The sequence below is a fragment of the Artibeus jamaicensis genome, unplaced genomic scaffold (genome assembly GCF_021234435.1).
Source record: "Artibeus jamaicensis isolate MK-2021 breed Jamaican fruit bat unplaced genomic scaffold, CSHL_Jam_final scaffold_537, whole genome shotgun sequence".
NCBI lineage: Eukaryota > Metazoa > Chordata > Mammalia > Chiroptera > Phyllostomidae > Artibeus > Artibeus jamaicensis.
The window spans coordinates 24,975,224-24,997,343 of NW_026522047.1; the positions used below are offsets into that span (position 1 = coordinate 24,975,224).

At 41.9% G+C, this 22,120-nt stretch overlaps 1 protein-coding gene across 5 annotated transcripts in view; it reads left to right on the forward strand.

Annotated features, from left to right (window-relative positions):
* Positions 1-22,120, forward strand: part of MARCHF1 (membrane associated ring-CH-type finger 1) — a 402,183-nt gene that overhangs the window by 373,023 nt on the left and 7,040 nt on the right. For all 5 annotated transcript variants that reach the window (XM_053658330.1, XM_053658331.1, XM_053658329.1 and 2 more), the window contains one exon: positions 18,928-19,075. In XM_053658330.1, coding sequence (XP_053514305.1) covers positions 18,928-19,075 — 148 coding nt within the window. The remainder of the gene's footprint in view (positions 1-18,927; positions 19,076-22,120) is intronic.

Here is a 22,120-nt window from a genome sequence, read left to right on the forward strand (position 1 = left end):
CCATGCTGTTGCAAAGGGTAGGAGCTCTTAACTTTGCAATTACAGAGGCAGCTCCTCTGCCCTTAGTATGTGTTGTTCAAGTATCAATTCCCTTGCGTGACCTTAACACCTTATGACCTTATGACCTTGCAGGACACATACAAAGAGAAGGCCAGCCCAGCCACACAGTATATCTCCTTCATCCAGGACCCATCTCTGATAATATCAGATGGATCACAGTATGAGGCTATGTTGAAAACAAAACACAAAACTGCAGTTCAAGCCAAAGAAAAGCAAAGCTCCATTTATCTTTCAAAAAATCATTTATGAAAGAAAATTCCAAGCTCCTCGTTCAAAATTGCTTTATGGTGACTTTTAGAGGAAGAGTATCGAAACTGCCTACTAAGAACAATGTCACCAAGGGGCCCTTTGTGAGGGAAGGAAACAAATGTGTTCAATAATGCACGTTTTTAGTAACAGGCTTTGTCTGAGAGGAGTGACTCTTTCAGATAAATCCCTGCTCAGCCCTGCCAGAATAATTGGATCACAAGGCACACATTAGCAGGTTTTGTTTTCCATTGAACTAATAACTACCTTTGTTGTGGCAATCCTTATGATGCTCATTATTAAGAACACTCAATAGGGGCGAGTGACATTTCCCATAGAGAAGGTTTGCGGGAGACTGCAGTGGAAATCAAGAGAGTCTGGGCAAGACACATTTTTGAGAGCAGATTCGACTTACAGAGAATAGGCAGCAACTCCTGAAATCTTGTTGGGAGCACAGTAGTTTGGAGTGGGGCACCGACTCTTGAATAAAACCCTTGCATATCTGTTTTCTTCCTGCTTTCCTGGCTGTCTTGCCCATCTAGATTTTTCACCTATTTTCTAACAAGGTTATTGATAAAAAGTGAAAACTAATATTTTATAGGTCAGGTAACACTGTCTTGCAGTGGAATTAGTTTTCTTTCAACCTAATTTGGTAGATTGTTTCCAATCTTGTCATAGTAGAAGGTCCCGCATTGCCATGGATTTCTTGATGCAACTAACCCATGTTGTCAAGGCAACCCACAGCACTGTTTTCTCCACTCTGGAAAACCATTTTAAATCACAGTCATCTCTTATAATATATGAGGTCAAAGACATCCTCTGTATGCACAAGGCTGTTACTTTAAGATACCATGTCATTACAGTGAGGGGTGATGTGTGTATTAAAGCATTAAAGTTAAAATAATCCCATAGCATGTATGTCTGATCTCCACATTTCCAGGAGGTGTGAGGTTGTTTACTACAGGCAGTTACGATTTTGAAGCTGTAGTAACAATGTTGGCATATCTGATTAATTTCTATGTAAATTGATTGCAATCAACAGCTTTTCATGGCTTGTGAAATTAAATCACTTGAAAGCAAAGTACTCTCTGGGGTTAATATTACCCACATGTTGTATATTTTTTCCCTTTTTAAGAGTCCAGACCCTTTTTGAGAGGTCTTCCTGTGTGAGTGGGACCCCACAGTTCTCTGGGAAGCTATACCCACAATGCACTTGAGCCCAGAGACCGACACCTGAGCTCCCAAAGGTTGTTCGAAGAGAAAACCCAGTGGAGAGAGAGTAAGGGTTGGTCCCTTTTTGCTAGCTCACTGTTAATAGGGAAAAAATGGATGAAGCTTTTTATTGAAGTTTGAAAACTAGAATCTTTGTTTCTTTATTTCTTCTCATTATGAGCTCAATTTTGGGTAGTTCATTCTCTTTATTGTATCTTAAGGGTACAGTCATTTTTTTCTCTAAATATATTTTTATTGAATTTATTGGAATTATATTAATTAAATATACAATTAAGTATACAATTCTATACTACCTCATCTCTTTATTGTATTGTATGTTCACCACCCACAGTCTAGTCTTCCTCCATCACCATTTGTCCCCCCCATACCCTCTTCTACCTAACTACCCCCACCCCTTTTTCCTCTTGTCATCATCATACGGATGTCTGTGTCTCTGAGGGTTTTTTCTTTTTTTTGCTGATTGCTTCCCCTCTTCCCCTAGCCCTCCAACTCCTCCACCCTGACAGCTGTCATTCTGTTCTCTCTTTGAGTCTGTTTCTATTTTGTTTGTTTGTTCATTTTGTTCATTAGATTCCAAATGAACGTGAAATCATATTGTACTTGTCTTTCTCTGACTGACTTATTTCACTGAACATATTATCCTCTAGGTCCAGCCATGCTGTTACAAAAAGGTAAGACTTCCTTCTTTCTTCAGGCTGAGTAGTATTCCATTGTGTAAATAGGCCACAGCTTTTTGGTCCACTCATCTGCCAGTGGGCCCTGGGGTAACTTCCAAATCGGGAAGCCATCGGTAGCTTCCCAATGGGGTGGCTATTGTAAATAGCACTGCGGTGTGCATAGGGGTGCTTCCATTCTTTTGAACCAGTGTTTTGGGTTTTTTGAAATATATTCAGAGAAGCAGAATCTTGGTAATGCAATTTATAGGCTACATTTAACTTACATAGTGATTGGAACTGATTCTTAGTCACTCATTGACTACTATTGATCTGGGTTTCCAGTTAATTTTTCAAACATTAATAAGACCTCCTGCATTTTTTTTGTTCAAAAGTTGATTATGTAAAAGCTGAAGCATAAAATCATGTTTCAGTTCATGGTTCCCAAAGGTCTGAGAACACAGATATGTGGCTTTAAATGAAGTTCCTCTCTGTGCCTTAATGGCTCGGGGCGTTTTCAAGTTGAACGTTGATCAGATAAAATGTACCTCAGCTCCTTTCAGTTGCCATTCTTATTTCAATAAGCTAAGAAATTTTATTCATATAAAATAGTACAAATTATCATGCCCACTGTTGAACAATTGGAATTATTTTCTTTCCATTATTGAGAGTTGACAGAGAGGCATTCAAACGTCAGTCAGCCCGCAAAGCCCTGCAACGTGCTTCGTTCAGCCTCTCTTGCTACAGCCTTCAAAACTTATCAGCACTGCAGCTCCACACCCAAAGACTTGGAGCTTGCTTGCAGAAATGCAAACTGAAAGCAAGGTGAATGGTTAAGGTGCTTAGTAGCAAAAGAGAATGAATGGAGTACAATCACAAGGCAAACATAGGGAAGAGGCATGCTACAGGTCTGGTGTACTATCTGTGTGGAAAGGGTAATCTGCTTCCAAAATGCTTAGCAGTTGGGGCAAGGAGGGAAGTGCGAGCAATTAAATAATGTATAGTATATATATGCAAATATTTCAGAAAATACACAGATTATCAGGTCAATGTGGTCCTAGGGACGTTTTCCTTTTGAGTTGCCATTAAGTAAATTTGATAGAGGTGTAGATCTTTTGTAGTGATGATACACTAAATGAATTATATTCATGGCCACAAATATTGCCAGAATGTACTGGTTGCTTACTGATGCCAAGCAGTGTGCTACATGCTTTATTATAAACCCAACCTCATTTAAGCCTCCTAAAAAACACAAAATAGGTGTTCTTGTAGTGTCACAAGTAAGACAGAGAGAGGTTATAAGTTGTCTAAGGTCTCGGTTTTTATGCATAAGAATTAGAACAGCCAAATCAACTTCAAAAAGAAGCACAAAGTTGAAGGACTATATGAACTGAATTAAATGTTATCAAAAAGCTATAAGTAAACCTAGAAGAATTAAGGCAATGTTCAGTGTATTTGTCAACACTGACAAATACATCAATGGACCAGACTAGAGAGCCAGAAACAGAGCCACACATTGACAGTCCAGGAGTTTGACAAGGAAACAAAAGCAATTCAGTATGGGAAGGATGGTCTTTTTAATAAAAGCAACAAATAAATTATGATCCACATCTCATTCCACATATAAAAATTAACTCAAAATGTGTCCAATAAATGTAAAACTTAAAATAGCATGTCCAGGAGAAAAACTTTCATTAACTTTGGGTTAGGCAAAGATATTTAGATATGACACCAAAGCAAAATCCATGTAAAATAAATCGATACATTTGACTTTGTCAAAATCAAAAACATTTCCTGTTCAAAAGTCACTGTTAAGATAATGAAATGGCAAGCCACATGTTGGGGAAAATATCTTCAAATTATATATCATCTGATAAAGGACTTGCATTGCCTATGTGTAAAGAATCCTGAACACTCAACAAAATAGATAGATATAGATATAGATATAGATATAGATATAGATATAGATATAGATATAGATATAGATATATAGATATCATATATTATATATTATATATCTCCAGTAAATTAAAATGAGTCTGGAATTTCAATAGACATTTCATCAAAAAAGATATACAGATAGCAAATGAAAATATAAAAATGTTTAATAGCATTAGTCAGCAGAGAAGTGCACATTAAAACCACAGTGATGCCACTACACGCCTATTAGAATGGCTGAGAATAAACAGACTGATCACACCAAGGCTTGGGAAGAATATGGAGGGACTGACTTGTGGAAACACAAAATGGTCCAACTACTTTGGAAAAACAGTCTGGCCATTTTTTTACCAGTTAAGAAAACATCAACCATACAATCTAGCGATTTCACCCCAAGGCATTTACCCAATTTAAATAAAAGTGCATGCTACGGGAAGACTTGTCCAGGAAAGTTCATTAGAGCTCTAAATTTAGTAGCCCCAGAAGCACTGGTTGTCTGTCAAGGGGTCATGGTGATGGGTAGGAGGGAATATTAAAAGAAAAGGGGAAAGTGGAATGATAGATATATTCATGTTCTAGGTGTGTTAGTTTCACAGGTGTATAATATGGATAAAAATTTATCAACTTTTACACTTTAACATATGCAGGATAAATGCCAATTATATCTCAATGAAGTTGTGTTTTTAAAATTAGTAAATTGAAAACAGTTTGCTGCTTGGCGTCTCACGGTTGTTCCGTTCTAGCTTCTCCCCATTAAAGAGATAGTAGAAGGCTTCCCCATTGCCATTCCACCCGATATCCAGGGCTGACCCCTTTCCTCTGTGTACAAACATCCCAGGATTTGGGTAAAGGGAGCAGCCCTGCCAGTTATGGGGACAGGTTCTGAGAGAAGGTTGGTGGCACAGAAGGGGACACTCCTGCTTGGTAGCCAGTGGGTGAATCGATGGATATATTCCAGTCCTCGGCTCCAGGACACAAGTGCAGACGATTGGCGGCTCTGAAGTTAAGGATGGACGGTCTTTGGGGGGTGACTCAGATGCTGTGGGTCTGTCTCCTGTTGGCCATCTCTCCAGGTGGTCCTCTGCTGGACCGATCTCCAAGTCCTTCCTGAACACTGAGACCCCTTTCTGCTAGAGGAGCTTCTGGATGAACCGCACTCTCATCCAGGCGCCCAGCGTGGGTGTGATTTTCCTCCTCCCTCCATTCTCTGAACTCCTCTTAGCACAAAGGAAACCTGCCTTTATACTTTCCTGTCAACCATTTCCTGTGTCTTCCCACCTCCCTTCTGCGGGTGCTCCAAAGAAATAAAAATATATAGGAATTAATTTTTGATTTTAAAATGCTCTGAATGTTTACATGCTAATATACATTATGTGCACATAAGGAAAAAAGACTGAAGATATATATTATGGATGAGATTATAAGTGATTTCATTTGTTTTACTTTTCTGTACTTCATAAATTTTCTATAATCAGTTAATAATAAGCTATGGTGAAATAAGAGCTGAGAGAGACATACAAGCGGGTTTTCATGTTGAAGGGAATGGAGTTTTATATAAAGAGAGAGAGGTAGAAATGAATTTGAAAGACACAGGGTGAAAATTCACGGACGTTTTGTCCTCTCAGATGAGAAGGAAGTAGGAAGGCTGTGATGCAGTTATAACTACATGTTCAGTCTGAAGACAGGAAGTTGTGGGAGCTTTCCCGTCAAAGTATCAGTGTTTTCCAAAATAAAAGTAATGTTTCATAAGAGCCACTGTCAAGAAGTCACTTCCTTCCCTGCCCTGGGGAGAAAAACCAGGAGCAGGGGCCACTGGTCTCACACTCTCATCAGCTCAGCTGCCGCACAGCTGCATAATGGCCTTTCTAAACCCCCAGTCACCCAAACTCCCTTTTGTCTCACTCCTTGGCCCAAACTTGGACCAAACTTCAAATCCAGGGTCTGGGAGATTTTATACCCTACACCTGCCTACAACTTATTTTCTCTGTTTCCACGTGTTCTGTCTGTGCAGGCCCCACTTCTGTTCATGTAGAGATCACATTTGATCTCTGCAGATTTTGTCCCCAAATCTACTCATCTTCGCATTCGGTGAGTTCAGGTTCAGGAAAGGAATCCAGGCATGAAGCCAGAACATTCCACTCCTCAGGAGAACCTCAGAGTGACAGAGAAGCTGCTCCCTCGTCTCACTCAAAGACATAGAAACCTCAGGTTCTTTCTGGTCTTGCTTTTTCACCTTGATTAATTATAAAGAAATTTTTTTTAAATTTATTTATTGATTTGAGAGAGGGAGAGAAGGGAGATACAGACAAAGAGGGAGTAAGGGAGGGAGAGAGGAAGAGAGAGGGAGGGGGGAGAAAGGGAGGGAGGAGGGGACAGAGGGACAGGGAGAGAGAAAGAGAAAATCAATTTGTTGTTCTTTTTTATGCATTCATTGGTGACCCGGGAAGCCACAACCTTGGCATACTGGGAAGTCACTCTTACCAACTGAGCTACAAAACTCCATGAAAAAAATATAAAAAGAACATTTTCTACTTCTCTCTGCACATTAGTTAGTCCATGTCAATCCCATGCCCCACACTCCTGTGCTCTGGGCTGATAATCAAGGCTCTTTATCATCCCTGCCCACCTCTCTGCCTGCTCTTTTACTTCAGCTCCTGTTCAGTCTTTGCAGTTGCCCGAGACAGATCTCTGTCCCCACAACTGTGTAGATTTTCACATGACCCAGAGTTAACGCTCTCCTTTCCGCCTTTGTCATGCTCAGCTCAAACACTGGAGAGCTCTCAGGGGTTTTGCTAGGAAGGGGATATCTAATGGGAATATTATACCTTCCTGCTCCATTTTCAGTGGGTAACTGAACTTCACCTCTCTGTCTTTATAACGACAAATTCTTAGAACAACATTAGAGTGGTTTACCATTTAACTTCTCTCCCTTTGTTGGAATCCAGTGGCACTGGAGACACTGACCACTGAATTGGCAGTGGAGAAAGGTGTTTATTTCCAGAACTTTAATAACTAGGAATGAAGGACATAAAGAAGCAAGGCCAACCCATTCTTACTAGCTTTCCACCAAAAATGACACTACTAAATAAGTACATAAACTTCTGAATATGAGTTCCTCTCACATTCACTTCTCACTCTTAAGCTCAGAATAAACATGGAATCTGTTTCTAGAATTTCACTGTGTCCGAGAAATCCCACACGGACAGCAAAAGACCTAGATGATCCTTCTGCAAAAGAGTCCTTGGCAAGGGTTTGAAGGTCCAGAACAAAACCGCTGGGTGTCCTCTGAACGGAAACCTTTGTTTCAAAAGGTTCGGCGGACACTGAGTCTCCCCGAAAGCTTCCCTGGGTTCAGGACGAGTTCTTCAATGGAGGAAAAGTCAATGGAGAGCTGGAGGACGGGGCGCGGTCATCTTTCTCGTAGAGCAGAATATCGGGACACACTGTCCCGGTGTCCCTGCACGAGAATCTCACCTTCCTTCCCACCACCTGGCAGGCGGAGGACCAGCTTTTGGAACTTGGATCCAGGAAGTCCCGGCAGCAGAGCTGTTTTTGTCTTCCAAACACGTTGACAAGGAGAAAAATCCTGAAACGTCCCCCATTAAATTACAGCAGGCCCGAGGGAGGAAGGAAGAGAGAAAAAGGGGTTAGTGGTCATTGCAGTGCTCAACCAACAACAGGCTGTTCACCTCCCGGGTGTGTTGGAATTATTAAATTAACTCCCAGGTGGCTATTTCTGAGATTGTCTGAAAAGAGAGTAGCCAGGCGAGGCAAAACCAGAAGATCCTCTGCTTCTCACGGAGACCTGAGCTTCCCGGGACTGCCCGCTTCGCCTTGGCCCACCCCGGTGTCTAGAGCGAATGCAAATCCTTTCAGAACAGCTACATCTTTCTCCCCCTGCTTCATGTACAAAATGCTTGCAGACGCCAGGGCCACGGACATGCTGGTCTTCCCTGCCGGCATGCTGCTGGTAGTTTAGACTCCCTGCCTCTACACCATGCTTTTCGTTCTTCCAGTTGCACTTCACATTCAATATTATTTTACATTAATGTCAGGTGTACAGCATAGTGCTTACACATTTATACAACTTACACGGTGATCCCCTGATATTTACAGTGCCCACCTGGCACCATACAGTTATTACAATGATATTGACTGTATTCCCTGTGCTGTACTTTACATCCTCATGACACTTTGTAACTACCAATCTGTTCTTCTTCATCTCCTCACCTTCACTCCGCCCCCTAAGCCACCTCCCATCTGGCAACCCTCAGTTTGTTCTCTGTATCTGTAAGTCTGTTTTTGTTTTGTTTTGTTTCACTTATGTTGTTCTTTATATTTCATAGAAGTAGAACCATACGGTATTTGTCTTTCACTGTCTGGCATTTTTCACTTAGCATAATACCCTCTAGGTCGACAGAGGCCTAACAAACCCTTTGTTTTACAGAGACCTTTCAGCTGTGGAAGTAAACACTCTTGCTTCGCATGTCTAGTTCCTGATCCACAGGTTTCATTTCCAGCCTGTGGAGTGTAGGTAGCCCCTCCTGCCCTTCCCTGGCCCAGCACTTCCTTATTTTGCAAGAAGTTGAGATATTACTCTGAAATCAGTTCAAGGAAAAGCAGTTTAACCCCAGGGCATCTAATCTCACAGTGTCTTTGAGGATCCAGTGAAAAATATGGACCCCTCCCCATGAAAAGAAAATGCAAACAATATTTTGACGTAAAATTTAGGGAATGTATATACCCCTGGAAACTCTGAAAAACTGCTCTTTTAAAAAAAAAAGTCTTTAGTTTTAGGACAGAATTTTTAGCAAAGGCTGAGTCTCTAAAATGTCAAAACAAGTTTAAAGGTATAATGTTAAGCCAATTAATGACACTTCACGTCAAATTACTGATAAAACAGATTTTTAATATAATAACTGAAAACTATTTGTATTATTTACATTATATCTGAAGGATTATGTATAAAATCTGAATTAGTATTTAGGGATTAAGGCTTCGCTGATTGCCATTTAAGCTTAAGCTGCCATTTAATTTAGAAATTAAATATATTCATCATCAGATTTATTTTTTCCAAGTTTGTATGTGGCTAAAATATTCTGAGAGTAAAAGAAGAAATTCCACAAAACCACAACAGTCTCCCTGGTGTCACACACAGTGTTCAGAGGTGGCGCCACCGTCACCGCAGGTTACAGAGACGGTGCAGGGGTTTCTGTTTACCCGTGACAGCCGGCATTTTGACAGCGGCTGTCAGTGAAGTGGGGCTGCCGTTGTGCAGCTCAGACTTTTATGGAGAAACTTCTCTTCTCTCTGCTGCCACCCAAAGGGATGTTTTAGAAAGGTAACTACACACACACACACACCACACACACAACCAAAAGACAGTAGGAAAAGGGATAGAAGCACAAAATCAAAGCCCATTCTCTCTTGTCGGTGGACAATTAATTACACAGCCCCCCTGTTTTAACAAATACACAAAACTCCACAGTGATGACTGTTTTAATGTATTAAATTTCACGAAAGCGAGAATCTTGGCTGTGTTGTTCCCTGACACCTCGAAAACTTCTGATATGTTGTGATGCTTCGATAATTAGCTCCTGAATGAAAAAAATTACTCAATAAAACCAGAGAATAAAACATCTGCCCATTACTTACTATGTTACCCTGGGCAAATCAGTTCAGTTTTCTGAGTGTCCATTATTTCTGGAAAATGAGGGGGTAAAATTGGGTCTTTGTAGGCCTCTTCTAATGTTCCCAAGTCTCTGTGATTCCGCTAAGTGGAGGGGCACTTTCTCCAAAACAGCAAGGCTTTGCTCCTTTTAGGCATCGAGGTTGACAATTGGCCTGTGTAGACCCCTCACGGGCTATGGATATTCACCAAGAGGCAGGAAGTGAGGGACACAGGGTAGAAATAGGAGAGATGGCTTCTGGGAAAAGGCAGGGCAGATGGCAGTAGTGAATCCAGGAATCCTAGGCCAGGACTTCAATCTCTGGAGAGGAAGGAATATGCCATTTTATGAAATGTAACCCAGTTATTCTTTGTATTCTTTATGAAGCCATGGTCCTGTAATTAGGCATGGTGTGGAGGGCACCCAGACTTTCTGCTGGTTCAATGTGCCTGAAGCAGTGATATACTGATATCTCTCCCCCAATGGATGAGATTTCTCTCCACCATAGCCTTCAAAAGAAAACAGAAAATCAAAGGTTTGGTTAGACAGTTTAAAAGAAACTTTGTTTAAGGGCATCTGTTCAGTCTTTAAGTAATTTTTATTCTTACATGGCATCATGTTAATCAGCCCAGATTTCGGTGGGGTTTTCTTGGAGGAGGGTAGGAGAGGCGGAAATATATTTACTCTTGTAAAAAAGGTATTATAGATTAGAACTTATCTCATTTAACCTTTCCTGAATTTTTTTCTCCTCGGGGAAATAATTCTCAAACTTCAGCACACATAAAGCTCAGCTGGCGTGCTCATTAAGAATGCAGGTTCCTAGGCCCTCAGCTGTGGATCTGGACAGAACCTGGGGATTTGTTAGTTTAACTGTTGGCACAGCAGTTCCAATGCAGGTGTGCAGAAGGACCACCTAACAGCTCTCTTCTCGAGAGACCTATAAAAATAAGCATTTGTTCCTTTCCTTTTTCTCAAATCATCATGTGATAGCATTGCACCCTCTAGTGGACAGTTTTATTCAGCTACCTTGCTCAAAACAGGAAATCCCATCTCCTAAACCCCTTGAAAGGAAACGATGGGAAATCAAGAAAAGGTTTGAAGAAAATGGTTTAATATAACATGAAACCCACAAGTATTTAGATATACATTTAGTATGTAACATACATACATTTTGTAGAAGAGGAAATTTTAATCCTGATAAAGTTGACTGAATAATAGAGCTAAACTATTTTTTACAAATAGTTTAGTAACTGTGAATTTACTGGCCACAGTATTTTGGGGGCATTCTTATCTGTAAGCTGGATATTATCACATAACAGTTTCCAGCATATCTGTGCACTAACTCAGATCTTCCAATTGCTCCCTTCTGGGCATCTTTTAGTACCTGGTGCCTTTTGGCACCTCTTTATGTTAGCTTTGAACATCCACGGCTCTTTGGATGTCTGTTTTACACATTGTGGCTTCCATCTCTGAGAAATGCTGCTTATCAATGCTAATACTTCAAGGGTCACAAACCCAGTTGCCCACAGGCGCCCAGCAGGTAATACGAATGAGTAAAGTAGGCAGAGTGGTGGGAGTAAGGCAAAGTGAAATTTGTTACATTTCCAGGGACTCAAGAATAATTACAATTTTCTAAAGCCCACTCTGGGTCTAATAAAACATCTATGAACCAGGTAACAGGTCATTTCCTAAACCTGGTGGGGACCCCAGGTTCACCTGAGAGCATGCTACGGGCTAACTGTTGACGGATGTGTTTTCGTCTAATTCTAACCACAGCCCCACACAAGGGGCAGCGTCACTGTCCTGATTTTACCAATGAGAGATATTAGAGGTTACCCACCCTAAAATAGTCGAGATTTCCTGCTCAGGGTTTCAATCCAGGTCTGCCTGACCCCAGTCACTGTGCCCCAGGGCCTCCCCGAGCGTGTGGCTTCTTGCTGTCTCAGTGTGCTTCTTTCCTCATCCATGACCCCAACCCCTGCTCCCCATAACTCCCCACACTCCCCCTTGTTTTGCAACATCTGTGTTCTCTCGGCTTCTGATTCTACTGGTGTCTGTGTCTGAACAACTTCTCTTCTGGTAGTTGAAACCTCTGTCTGCCTCAGTGAGCCGCAGTTCTTAACAACTGATAGCCCTCACTGTAAGCAAGCATTTCAATACACTGTTTTTACTGTTTCTTTAAATAAGTGTACCTATTTTTAAAGCTTTAAAATGGTTGGGTTTTTTGTTATAAGTTGAATGTGATCTCTTTGAACACCTCTACTTTTCTACTCAGTTGTGCTTTTCCAAGTACTTTTTTGTAAATGCAGTAAGGTGAGCTCTCTCCATGAACTACTGTTGTATCAGATGGTCTCAAAAATTGTTCTGGAAAAAGCAAACATCGAGTCTTCATCTATGGAAAGCCAAGTTAATTACCTTTGAAGAGAAAGAAGTATCTCTTTTACTTATTGATTCCAGGAGCTTCTTGGGTGTTGCAATCACTAAGATAGTTCGATGAAGGTGCCTGGGGCACAGTCCTGGACGCTTCGGGTAAGGTGTACTGCATTACTCAGAGAAGACGAGGTATAACCCGCACAGTCACATCCGTGCTTTCATTTGATTGGGAATCTTCGAGTCCCTGTTTGTCCCTTTGTGAACACTGTCATCCAGAACAGTGTTTCTTTGGGAAGAAGTAACATAACACTTTGAATTAAGTTTCCAGACAAGAATTATGAAAACTTACTGGGGCATATATTTTAACCTGTGATATATTTTTTCAATCCTAAGAAAGAAGCTATTATTGTGCAGTCTTTTAAATGAATATACTTTGTCTATGCAGTTAACTCACCCATTTACTTTCTTTGTACAAATAGTTAACACAAAAAACTGTATTTCCTACTAAGAGATTCATCTTTCAGAAAAGTCTGTTTGTACTTGGAAAATAGATGGGGATTGGGGGCTTTGGCTGCCTTAATTCTTCATGAACAGATCCGACTCATCCACTCTCCATCCTCCCACGATGTTTTTGACAAGGAGATGAAGACAGTCAGAGCCCAGTCAGATGTGTGCTGCAGGTCCCTGTTAGGATAACCAACCCCTGAATTCTTCATAGGCACCTGGTACTGTGCTGCACTAACACACATTAACTCTCCTAAATTTGACCCTGTAAACTCCACTGTAATAGGATAAACAGAGAGGATCAGAAAATTTCAAACAGTTAAAGTATAGTTTTGCATTTATGCTGAATGGATGAAATGACCAGGAGGAGCCTGCAAAGCTGGTTGGCTGGGAGCTTCTGGGTCTGGTTGTCCATGGAAAAAACAGACAAAAAACAAAAAACCAAAAAGACCATGATCCTCATAATAACAACACTTTGGGCTTGGTGCCTCCTGGTGGTAGTGGTTTGCTCTAGCGCTAGATAGATTTGCTGATAATTCTGGTTTTTCTAGCTGTTAACAAAGTTGGAGAATATAGTGGAACTGTCAGGAAGAAAAGGAAATGGATGTAGTTAAGCAGCCCCTTTCGTGTATAGTTTGATGTTGTGCAAATAAACTGCCTTTAGTCTTCACTGGCACAAAGATTTAAAAAGTGTTCTGCCAAGATGGAGGCGTGGGTGGAAGTACTGCACCTTCTCACACAATCAAGTTTAAAAACAACAAAGTTTTATCAACAAAAATGCAGCCAAACCACAGAAAATTGATCTATATGGAAGTCTGACAACAACGAAACCTTCAGCCAAACCGGTAAGAGGGGCAGAGCCAGCAGCAGACCTACAGAGGTGCGGGACCCAGGTGCACCAGCAGCCATGGGCGGATCCCAGGTGTGGAGAAGCCAGCGGACCCACTGAGGGTGAATCAAGGTCACACATTTGCACGCAGATAAACCGGTGAAGGAGCTAGCAGTGAGATGAACCTTGAAGGCCCCAGTGGCAGGAAGTGGCAAAGGGGACCGCCACTGTCCCTCTCTGACCCTGCCCCCACCTACAGTGTCACTAACCAGTGGCCTGGTGGCCCCACCCTGGTGAACAACTAAGGCTCCGCTCCTCATACATAACAGGCACAAACAGATCAAAACATGGTTCAAGAACATGGCTCAAGAACAACTCAGAGCCCCTGAGCCAATAAATCTAAGTGATCAAGAAATTGCTAAACTTTCAGATTCATGCACAGTTCAAAACAGTGGTGATTAGGATGCTCACAGAACTGGTTGATTTTAGTGACAAATTAGAGGAACATATGAAGGCTAAACTAGTTGAAATGAAGGAAAATACACAGGAAACCAATAGTAATGGAAAGGAAACTGGAACTCAAATCAAAGGAGTGGACCAGAAGGAGGAAAAAAATGACCAAACAGAAAAGGATGAAGAAACAAGAATTCAAAAAAATGAGGAGAGGCTTAGGAACCTTCAGGATATCTTTAAACGTTCCAACGTCCGAATTATAGGGGTATCAGAAGGGGAAGAGGAACAGCCATGAGTGAAAAACTTATTTGAACAAATAATAAAGGAGAACTTCCCCAATCTGGCAAAGGAAATAGACTTCCAGGAAATCCAGGAAGCTCAGAGAGTCCCAAAGAAGTTGGACCCAAGAAGGAACACACTAAGGCACATCATCATTATATTAGCCAAGATTCAAATGAAGAAGAGAATCCTAGAAGCAGCAAGAGATAAGGGGACAGTCACCTACAAAGGAATTGCCATCAGACTGTCAGAGGATTTCCTGAAAGAGACCTTACAGGCAAGAAGGGGCTGGAAAGAAGTATTCCAAGTCATGAAATCCAAAGACCTACATCCAAGATTGATCTATCCAGCAAAGCTTTCATTTAGAATGGAAGGGCAGATAAAGTGCTTCTCAGATAAGATCAAATTCAAGAAGTTCATCATCACCAAGCTTTTATTATATGAAATGTTAAAGGGACTTACCTAAGAAAAAGGAGATAAAAAAGATGAACAGTGAAAGGACAGCAAACTCAGTTATTAACAACCACACCTAAAACAAAAGCAAACTAAGAGGACAGCTAGATCAGGTGCAAACTATAGAAATGAAGATCACATGGAGGGTTAGCAACAGGGGAGTGGGAGGAGGAGAAGGGGGGAGAAGGTACAGAAAATAAGTAGCATAGACAGTAGGTAGAAAATAGATAGGGGGAGGGCAAGAATAGTAGGGGGAAATATAGAATCTAAAGAACTTGAGACACGTGTTCATAAACTAAAGGGGGGAATGGTGGGGGAGGGGGTGTGCAGGGTGGAGGGCAATGAAGGGGGAATAGAACAACTAATGGCGTAATCAATAAAATATATTTATAAAAAAGATTTAAAAAGCATTCTCATTAGGCAGTCTTTTTTAACTTACATTTTAGGACAGAATATAAATATAAGTAATTTAAATTAGAAAACCTGCATCATTTTATTTAGCTAGAACAGATGAGAGATTTCACAGAAACAGTGTTTGCATTAATTTATATTCCAATGTGGATACTGTTTCAGAAAAATACAGTAGCATTTTTTTCATTAACAGTTTACATTCAGTATCATTCTGTGTTGGTTTCAGATGCACAGCAGAGTAGTCTCCCCGATAGTTCAAGTACCCACTTGCCCTGCACGTATTTATCACAATATGATTGACTGCATGCCCTATGCTGCAATTTACATCTCTGAAACTATCCTGTAATGACCAGTAGCATTCTTCTAAGTGAATAACAGAGTTCTGTTTAATTCCTTCTCTCCTTGCGGGGTTTCCCCAAGGGAGCAAATAGTAAGGAGGTACCAAAGACCTGGCAATTACAAAGCCTAAAGCAAGTTCCAAGACCTTCTGTGTAGGAGGTAAGATTTTGTAAAACTGGCGTTGCTCACCTTAGCTTATGGCCCATTTTGAAGGCTTGAAAGCAGGGGTGTCGAACTCATTTTTACTGGGGGCCAAATCAGCCTCGCGGTTGCATTCAAAGCAGGGAATGTAACTTCAGGACTGTGTAAATGTAACTACGCCTGAACGAGGGGCAGGGAGCTCGGCGCTGCTGGTGGAATCAAGGTGCAGGGCCGAATAAAATAAGTTGGAGGGCCGGATTCAGCGGGGTGGGGGGGGGGGGGGGAATTGGGGGGAGTTGTGTTTGACACCTGGGCTTTAAAGAGAACTTGACAACTGGACGGCGAATGGGGCAGGTGGGAGTCGTTAGTGTGAAGGGTTATTGAGAGTGGCTGGTGCGCTGTGCTGCGTGGCCTCCCCAGCTGCCCAGCTTTAGCCTTTCCACCAGCTTCATTGAGAGAAGTTGGAGAAATATGTGTTACCTTAAAATAGAGAGACAGGTGGGCGAGTAGTTGACTGAGAAATAACCTGAATTGGAAAGGCTGAGGCCATGGCCCCCTGAGGGTGGCAAGGCCAACGCGACCATGACCTCGCTGCGTCGGGCAGACAGCTGCGCTTCATCCACTGCAGGGCACAGCCACCGGAGCTCCATTTCAAAGTGCAGCGCGAAAGTGAGCATCTCTAACAGGTGCCAGGTGATGCTGAAGGTGTTGCTGCCCCGCACCCAAGAGGCGCTCCTCTCCCCTCTAGAGGGGCCACAACAGTAAATATTAGCGCACAATATTTTATAAAACTCGGCAGGGGAGCGCAAATGCCTGTGTGCATATTATCACTTTGCTATCCCAAAATCTTTTGTTAACTGGTATTGTGTATCAGCATCCCAAATACTAAACTAAGGCCCCTTCATGACAGCTTTGTTAAAATAATATTTCTCGATCTGCTCCCTATGTGGAGGCCTGTAAAATTTGTTCATATTTTGTACATAAACCTGAAAATGCAAGGGTATGAATGAACATTATATTAAAATACATTGATTTCTGGCGATGCTTTGTGCTGACGATTGTATACAGTAATATGATTGTGCGGCAGGGGGCGCTGTGGCATCACGTTTGCGGGTGTTCTGTTCAGTTGAATAGCCGAAGAGTCCCTGGAAGGATTTATAAAGTAGGAATGTTGGATGGTCCCTTCACGCTTCATTTCTTTTTAAAATACTGCTTAGATTAAGAAATGACAACTTCAGAATTTCTATTGTCTGGAACCAGGAGTCTTTACATGATGCGATCCATCCTTGTCAGCCCCCCGATACTTTTCTATTTGAGGCTCATTAATTTGGAAGAATGTGTTTCAGCCACTGCATCAAAATGCTCCTCAAATTTAAGAGACCTCATTTTAGCGTGTTTTTTTTTCTAAAGCCAGTTTTACAATTGAGGGTTGAGTTGATATGAATACTTTGTTACTGAAGGTATTCTCACCCACTTGAGACATTTAGAAAATTGGAACATGTAAAACTGCTCTTTTTGTACCATTCCACACTTTTTATTTGGTCATATTGAATACTGAGGTAGTTCAAGAAATAGTTATTAAATCACAAAATGCTATAACCAAATGATAATATTCTATAATTATACAGATTAGTCAAATTGATGTTATAATAAATCAATAACAAAATAAAATTTTTAAAATCAGACTTTCACAGATTTGTGAAATTTTGATAAAAGCTAATATATATAAATTTAAATTTTCTCAATTTAATATCAGTTAACTAAAAGCAGATTCCAGATTGAAGCATATGGTTTCCCCGGTGACATCACTAAGAGTTCTCCATTATTTACTTAAAATACCATGTAAAATATAGTTTGATGAAAAAGAAAGTACAAGCTGAAATATAATTTTAATTGGATCTAGTAAATCTTTATAAAGAAAACTGTGTAATGATTGGCCAGTAAAAGTAGAGAAACAGATAGTCTTTGTCAATAAAACATTCATTTCTCTAAAATGTTTAAGCTTTCTGGAGCATCATAATCAGGCCTGACATATTGTGTTCTCTCCCAAATGAAATCACAGAATCTTAGTCATCAAACTGGAAGGGAGGCTGGGAGGACTCTATTTGAGTCACTGACCAGGACTTGCATTTGATGGCGAGTGGCAGAGTCCTGAGAAATGTGGCTTCATCGGACAGGCAGGGCATCACTTTCCTTGCATGTAAGTGGCATCCGAAGGTGCTGCTGCTGACAAGGCTCAGGTCTCCCCAATTTTCAAGACTTTTCTTGGAGGTGGCAAGATGACTGTTGGGACTCTTACTGTCAATTATAAGGTCCAGGTAGCAAAGAAAAGAAAATGGGGGGAAGGAGAGAGGGACAATTCCTGGTCAGGATGGCAGAATCTTGAGATTCAAGTAGATAACCACTCATATCTCATTGTTGGAAGACGGCCAATGTCCTCCTCTGCCAAGGGAGGCTGGGAAGCCGCTTTCTGCAGGGCACGATGCCAACCCTCAAAGAATCCCCAGTCTGTTAATAAAGGAAGAAAAGGATGATAACCTCTTCTGAAGCTCTCTGCTGCAGCCTCGGCCACAATTTGCATCTTTTAATGAAGCAAATGGTCCCAGAGAAATTGAAGGACTCTGCCAATGTCAGAGACCCAGGACTTCATGGAATATGATTTAGGCCCTCTTGTTTTCGACTGAGTTGTTCATGGAATTTTATATGGGAGTGGGGTGGGGTCTTCGAAGTTCTAAAAATTTTGCTTTAACCAGAGCATAGTAAGTAAAGAATGCAAAGAATCACAGGTTCTTGAAATCACGTTGCCTGGACAATAAAAGGAGTGTTTCCTGGAGGGAGAGTTGTGAACCCACATTGGCATTCTCTCATAGATAGTATCCAGCCATTTAAATACTTTATTAGATTTATACATTGAAAGATGCAGCACTGTAATCAGGCTATGCATTCATCCAAGAAGAAATTATGCATTACTGCTTATAACCTAGCAGCACAAAGAAGTGATATGCAGAAACCCGAAAGGCAGTGTTTTCTAAAACTTGTACAATATATCACCTATCCCATTTATGTTACAGACAAGGAAACCATAGGCTAGCAAGCAGGAATGATGATTTACCGGTAATTCATGTGGAGACTAGGAAAACATCGTTTTTATTTTAATATTTATTCACATTGTCTTTAATGCCACAGGTTATGATTTCAAGTCTTTCTAAACATGAAAAGTTATTTCAATATTATAGTGTCCTCTGGTGTGCATATATTTAATATTTTCCCTCCCTTTCTGATGGATATGGGGGGTCAAATCTCCGAGCTGGAAATGCAGTTTCGTGTGATTTGTTTCTGATTGCAGTGGGAGAAACTGCAGATGACCACGAGCGAAAGGAGGAAAATATTCTGCTCTGTCACGTTCCACGTCGTCGCCATCACCTGTGTGGTCTGGTCTCTGTATGTGCTAATAGATCGGACCGCAGAGGAAATCAAGCAAGGCAATGATAATGGTAAGAGCATGCCTGTCTCTTCTTTTGTCCTCTCTTGGAATCTTTGAAGATACCCAGACCGGGGTAGGAAAACCATTTCCCCAGTTTACCTTCATGAATGAAACACTAGCAAAAACCAGTACTGCAAACTGAGTCTTCTCCCATTATGCCACTAATTAATACTCTGACTATAAAGCATTTGATATGTGGAGTCCTGAGCTGAGATCTGAGGTTCATGATCAAGTCCATGTAGACCTTAGTAGGGAGAAATACTCATATGTCATCCGCCACTCCTGACTTTTCTGGAGCAGAGTAAGGATCGGGTTCTTCCTGTTATGCAGAGGCAAACGGTTGTAAAAATGGGAGATTTTTATTTAATTCACCCTAATCGTTGCTTCTTTTAAAACATGCATGAGATGAAGCTCTAGTAGAGAATGTTATAGCTTGTTAATTAATACTCTGTAGTGTGATAGAGTGGCTTAACACTATGGTTTGAAATTTTAAACATACCAGGTTTGATTGTGAAGTCTGAAAAGAAGGATGTTTAAAAATCATTAAGGCATATTCTAACATATAAAGTAGATAGGTCGTTTAAAATAGATTATTTCACTTCTAAAAGTAGGCAGCTCTCTTTCTCACCAGGCTCTACAGCTTTGGCATATATCCGCAATCATAGCTCGTAAAATAGTGAGAACTATTCCCCTGGCCCCCGCCGTCCACGCGGTGGGCAGGGCTGGTGTGGGAGGGAAGGAGGAAGTAATGTTAAACCCCTGGTAACTGTGATAGGAGAAACTGTCCAGGTAATAACACAGGTAATTTCACAGTATTATGAAAATGTTTATGCACCTTCCTCAAAAACAGAGAAAAATTAATTAAAGATGGAAAGTGAGGAAAAGAAAAGGAAAAAAATAAAAGGGAAAGCTTTGTGACTTGTTTCCTGTGATTTATAGAAACAGGAGAGGATGTTGCATTCTCACACTTGCCCTCATGGTGGCAGCAGTGCGCAGCCTCCGTTGTTCTCTGGGGCGTTCCAGAAGCAGAAGGGGAGAGGACCTGTAATAGGGACAGTGAGGACTTGCCTGAGGCACTGGGAGGTGATTTAAATAGTTTTGGTGCAGAGGGACGTCCCAGGGAGGAGTGGTGATGGAGTTACAGGTCTCACTGTAAAAGAATGTCTTCTGAAAAAAAATGAAAGCACTGTAGCTAGAAACACAGACAGGTAGGGTGAAGTTTTGTTTTTGTTTTTGACTCAACCTTAACTCATTTTTCATACAACTTATATCAAACTATATTGTTTGCAACTACATTAGGCATTGTTCCTGAGATGCTGTATTAAATAATTTCCAAGGAGGTAGGAATTCTTTTTTTAAATCCGCGTCCCCTGTATTTGCAGGTACTGGCCCAGGCCAGGTCACAGAGAATGTGCCAGAAACACATGCGTTTCCGTACATGTGTTGCCCATGTACGGAAAAGCAGAGGCATTCTGCCGCCATCCCACCTTCCTATAGCCAACGTGCGGCCTCACCACGCCAGTGCTTTCCTAGCAACCCAGGGCAGGCACGATAGCCAGGGACTTGGAATGTGTAGATGTCTAGGTTGGAGCTCAGTGTTTCAGAGTACTTGTAAACTTCCCCCCGGGCAGCCTGGCCTCTCCCTGGGTCACCCTGACTCGGAGCAGCTGCCCTAGTCTGCAGGGATCCTTCTGCCTTCCTTCCGCCCCCTGAGAGGGAAAACCTCTCCCAGACAAAAGAAGCAATTTCATGTCATTTCGTCCACACACAGGTCAGAACCCTCCTCGTACATTCATCTACCCAATGTCACTTGAGACATGGGAGCGGAGTGGATGGTGATTGATGAACTTGACAGTCTCAATCCAGAACCCAAGGAACCCATGTCCCGCTGTTTCCTTCCATTTGTCTGACTCTGCCTGCTTACTCTCTGGTCCTGTGGAGGTCCTTATGTCTTCAGCTGTTGTGTCTCTGTTGATGATAATCCTCCAAATTTATCCCCAGCTCCTGCTGAACTCCGGTCATGCATCTACCTGGCTCCTGAATGTCTGTCTCTGCTTAAAGGCCTTCCAGGCACCGCGCTCAGTGTGTCCAGACTCACCATCTCCTACCACTTCCCACTCCGACGCCTGTGGGGAAGGCTCTGCTAACATGCAGCGACCGAACCCGGTCCGGTTTTCATGCCTCATCTGTTCCCCCTCCATCACTTTCACCTTCGGTCCAAGTCCTATGTGTTCTGCCCCATGTGCCTCTGGAATCTGTCCACTTCTCTCCTCCCCCACAGCCGCCATCCACATGCAAACTATCATACTTCTTACTTCAAAACTGCAATAGCTTCTTAAGTAGATTCTAGTTTTTCCCACTTTCAACCCCTGCTCAATAAGGTGCTCCCAGCAAGCTTACAAAATATAAACATCCTTCCCCTAAATAGCCATTATTAAAACACTCATATGCCCCAAAGTCTTTAATGGGACTCTCTGCCCCACCATGAACTAGCTGTAGACAATTAGGCCAAATATCCATCAGCTCCCCAAATCTACATGGAGACCCTTGCTCAGCTTTGCTCTCCGCATGAGACCCCTCCTCCCAGCTTCTCCTGTCCACCACCATCCACTCAAATACACCACTCACCTCACACTAACCAGCCCCCTGCCCACTGCCTCTGCAGTTCACTCCCTCAGGGACACCTAGTTAAGCTGCCCACACTAGAGTCATTGTTACTAGCACAGTGATTCTCAAAATGTGTTTCCTGGACAAAGACCATCAGCATCTCCTGGGCACTCGTTGGAGAAATGCAGATTTGGGCCTCTCTCCACCCCAGATCAGAATCAGAAATTCTGAGAGTGGAGTCCAGCTATTTGTGCTTGAGAAGCTAAGCGATTGTGATGCCCTCCACGTGTGGAGAACCAGGTGTTCCTATAGCAACGTGCACTTAACCCTCCTCTCCCGCCCCTAACTCCACCTGGAATGCCTAATTTGAATCACCTGGGAAGCTTCTAGGCCACTACAGAGCCTCAGTTTTATCCCCAGAGGTTTAGATTTTATTACCCTTGAGTGA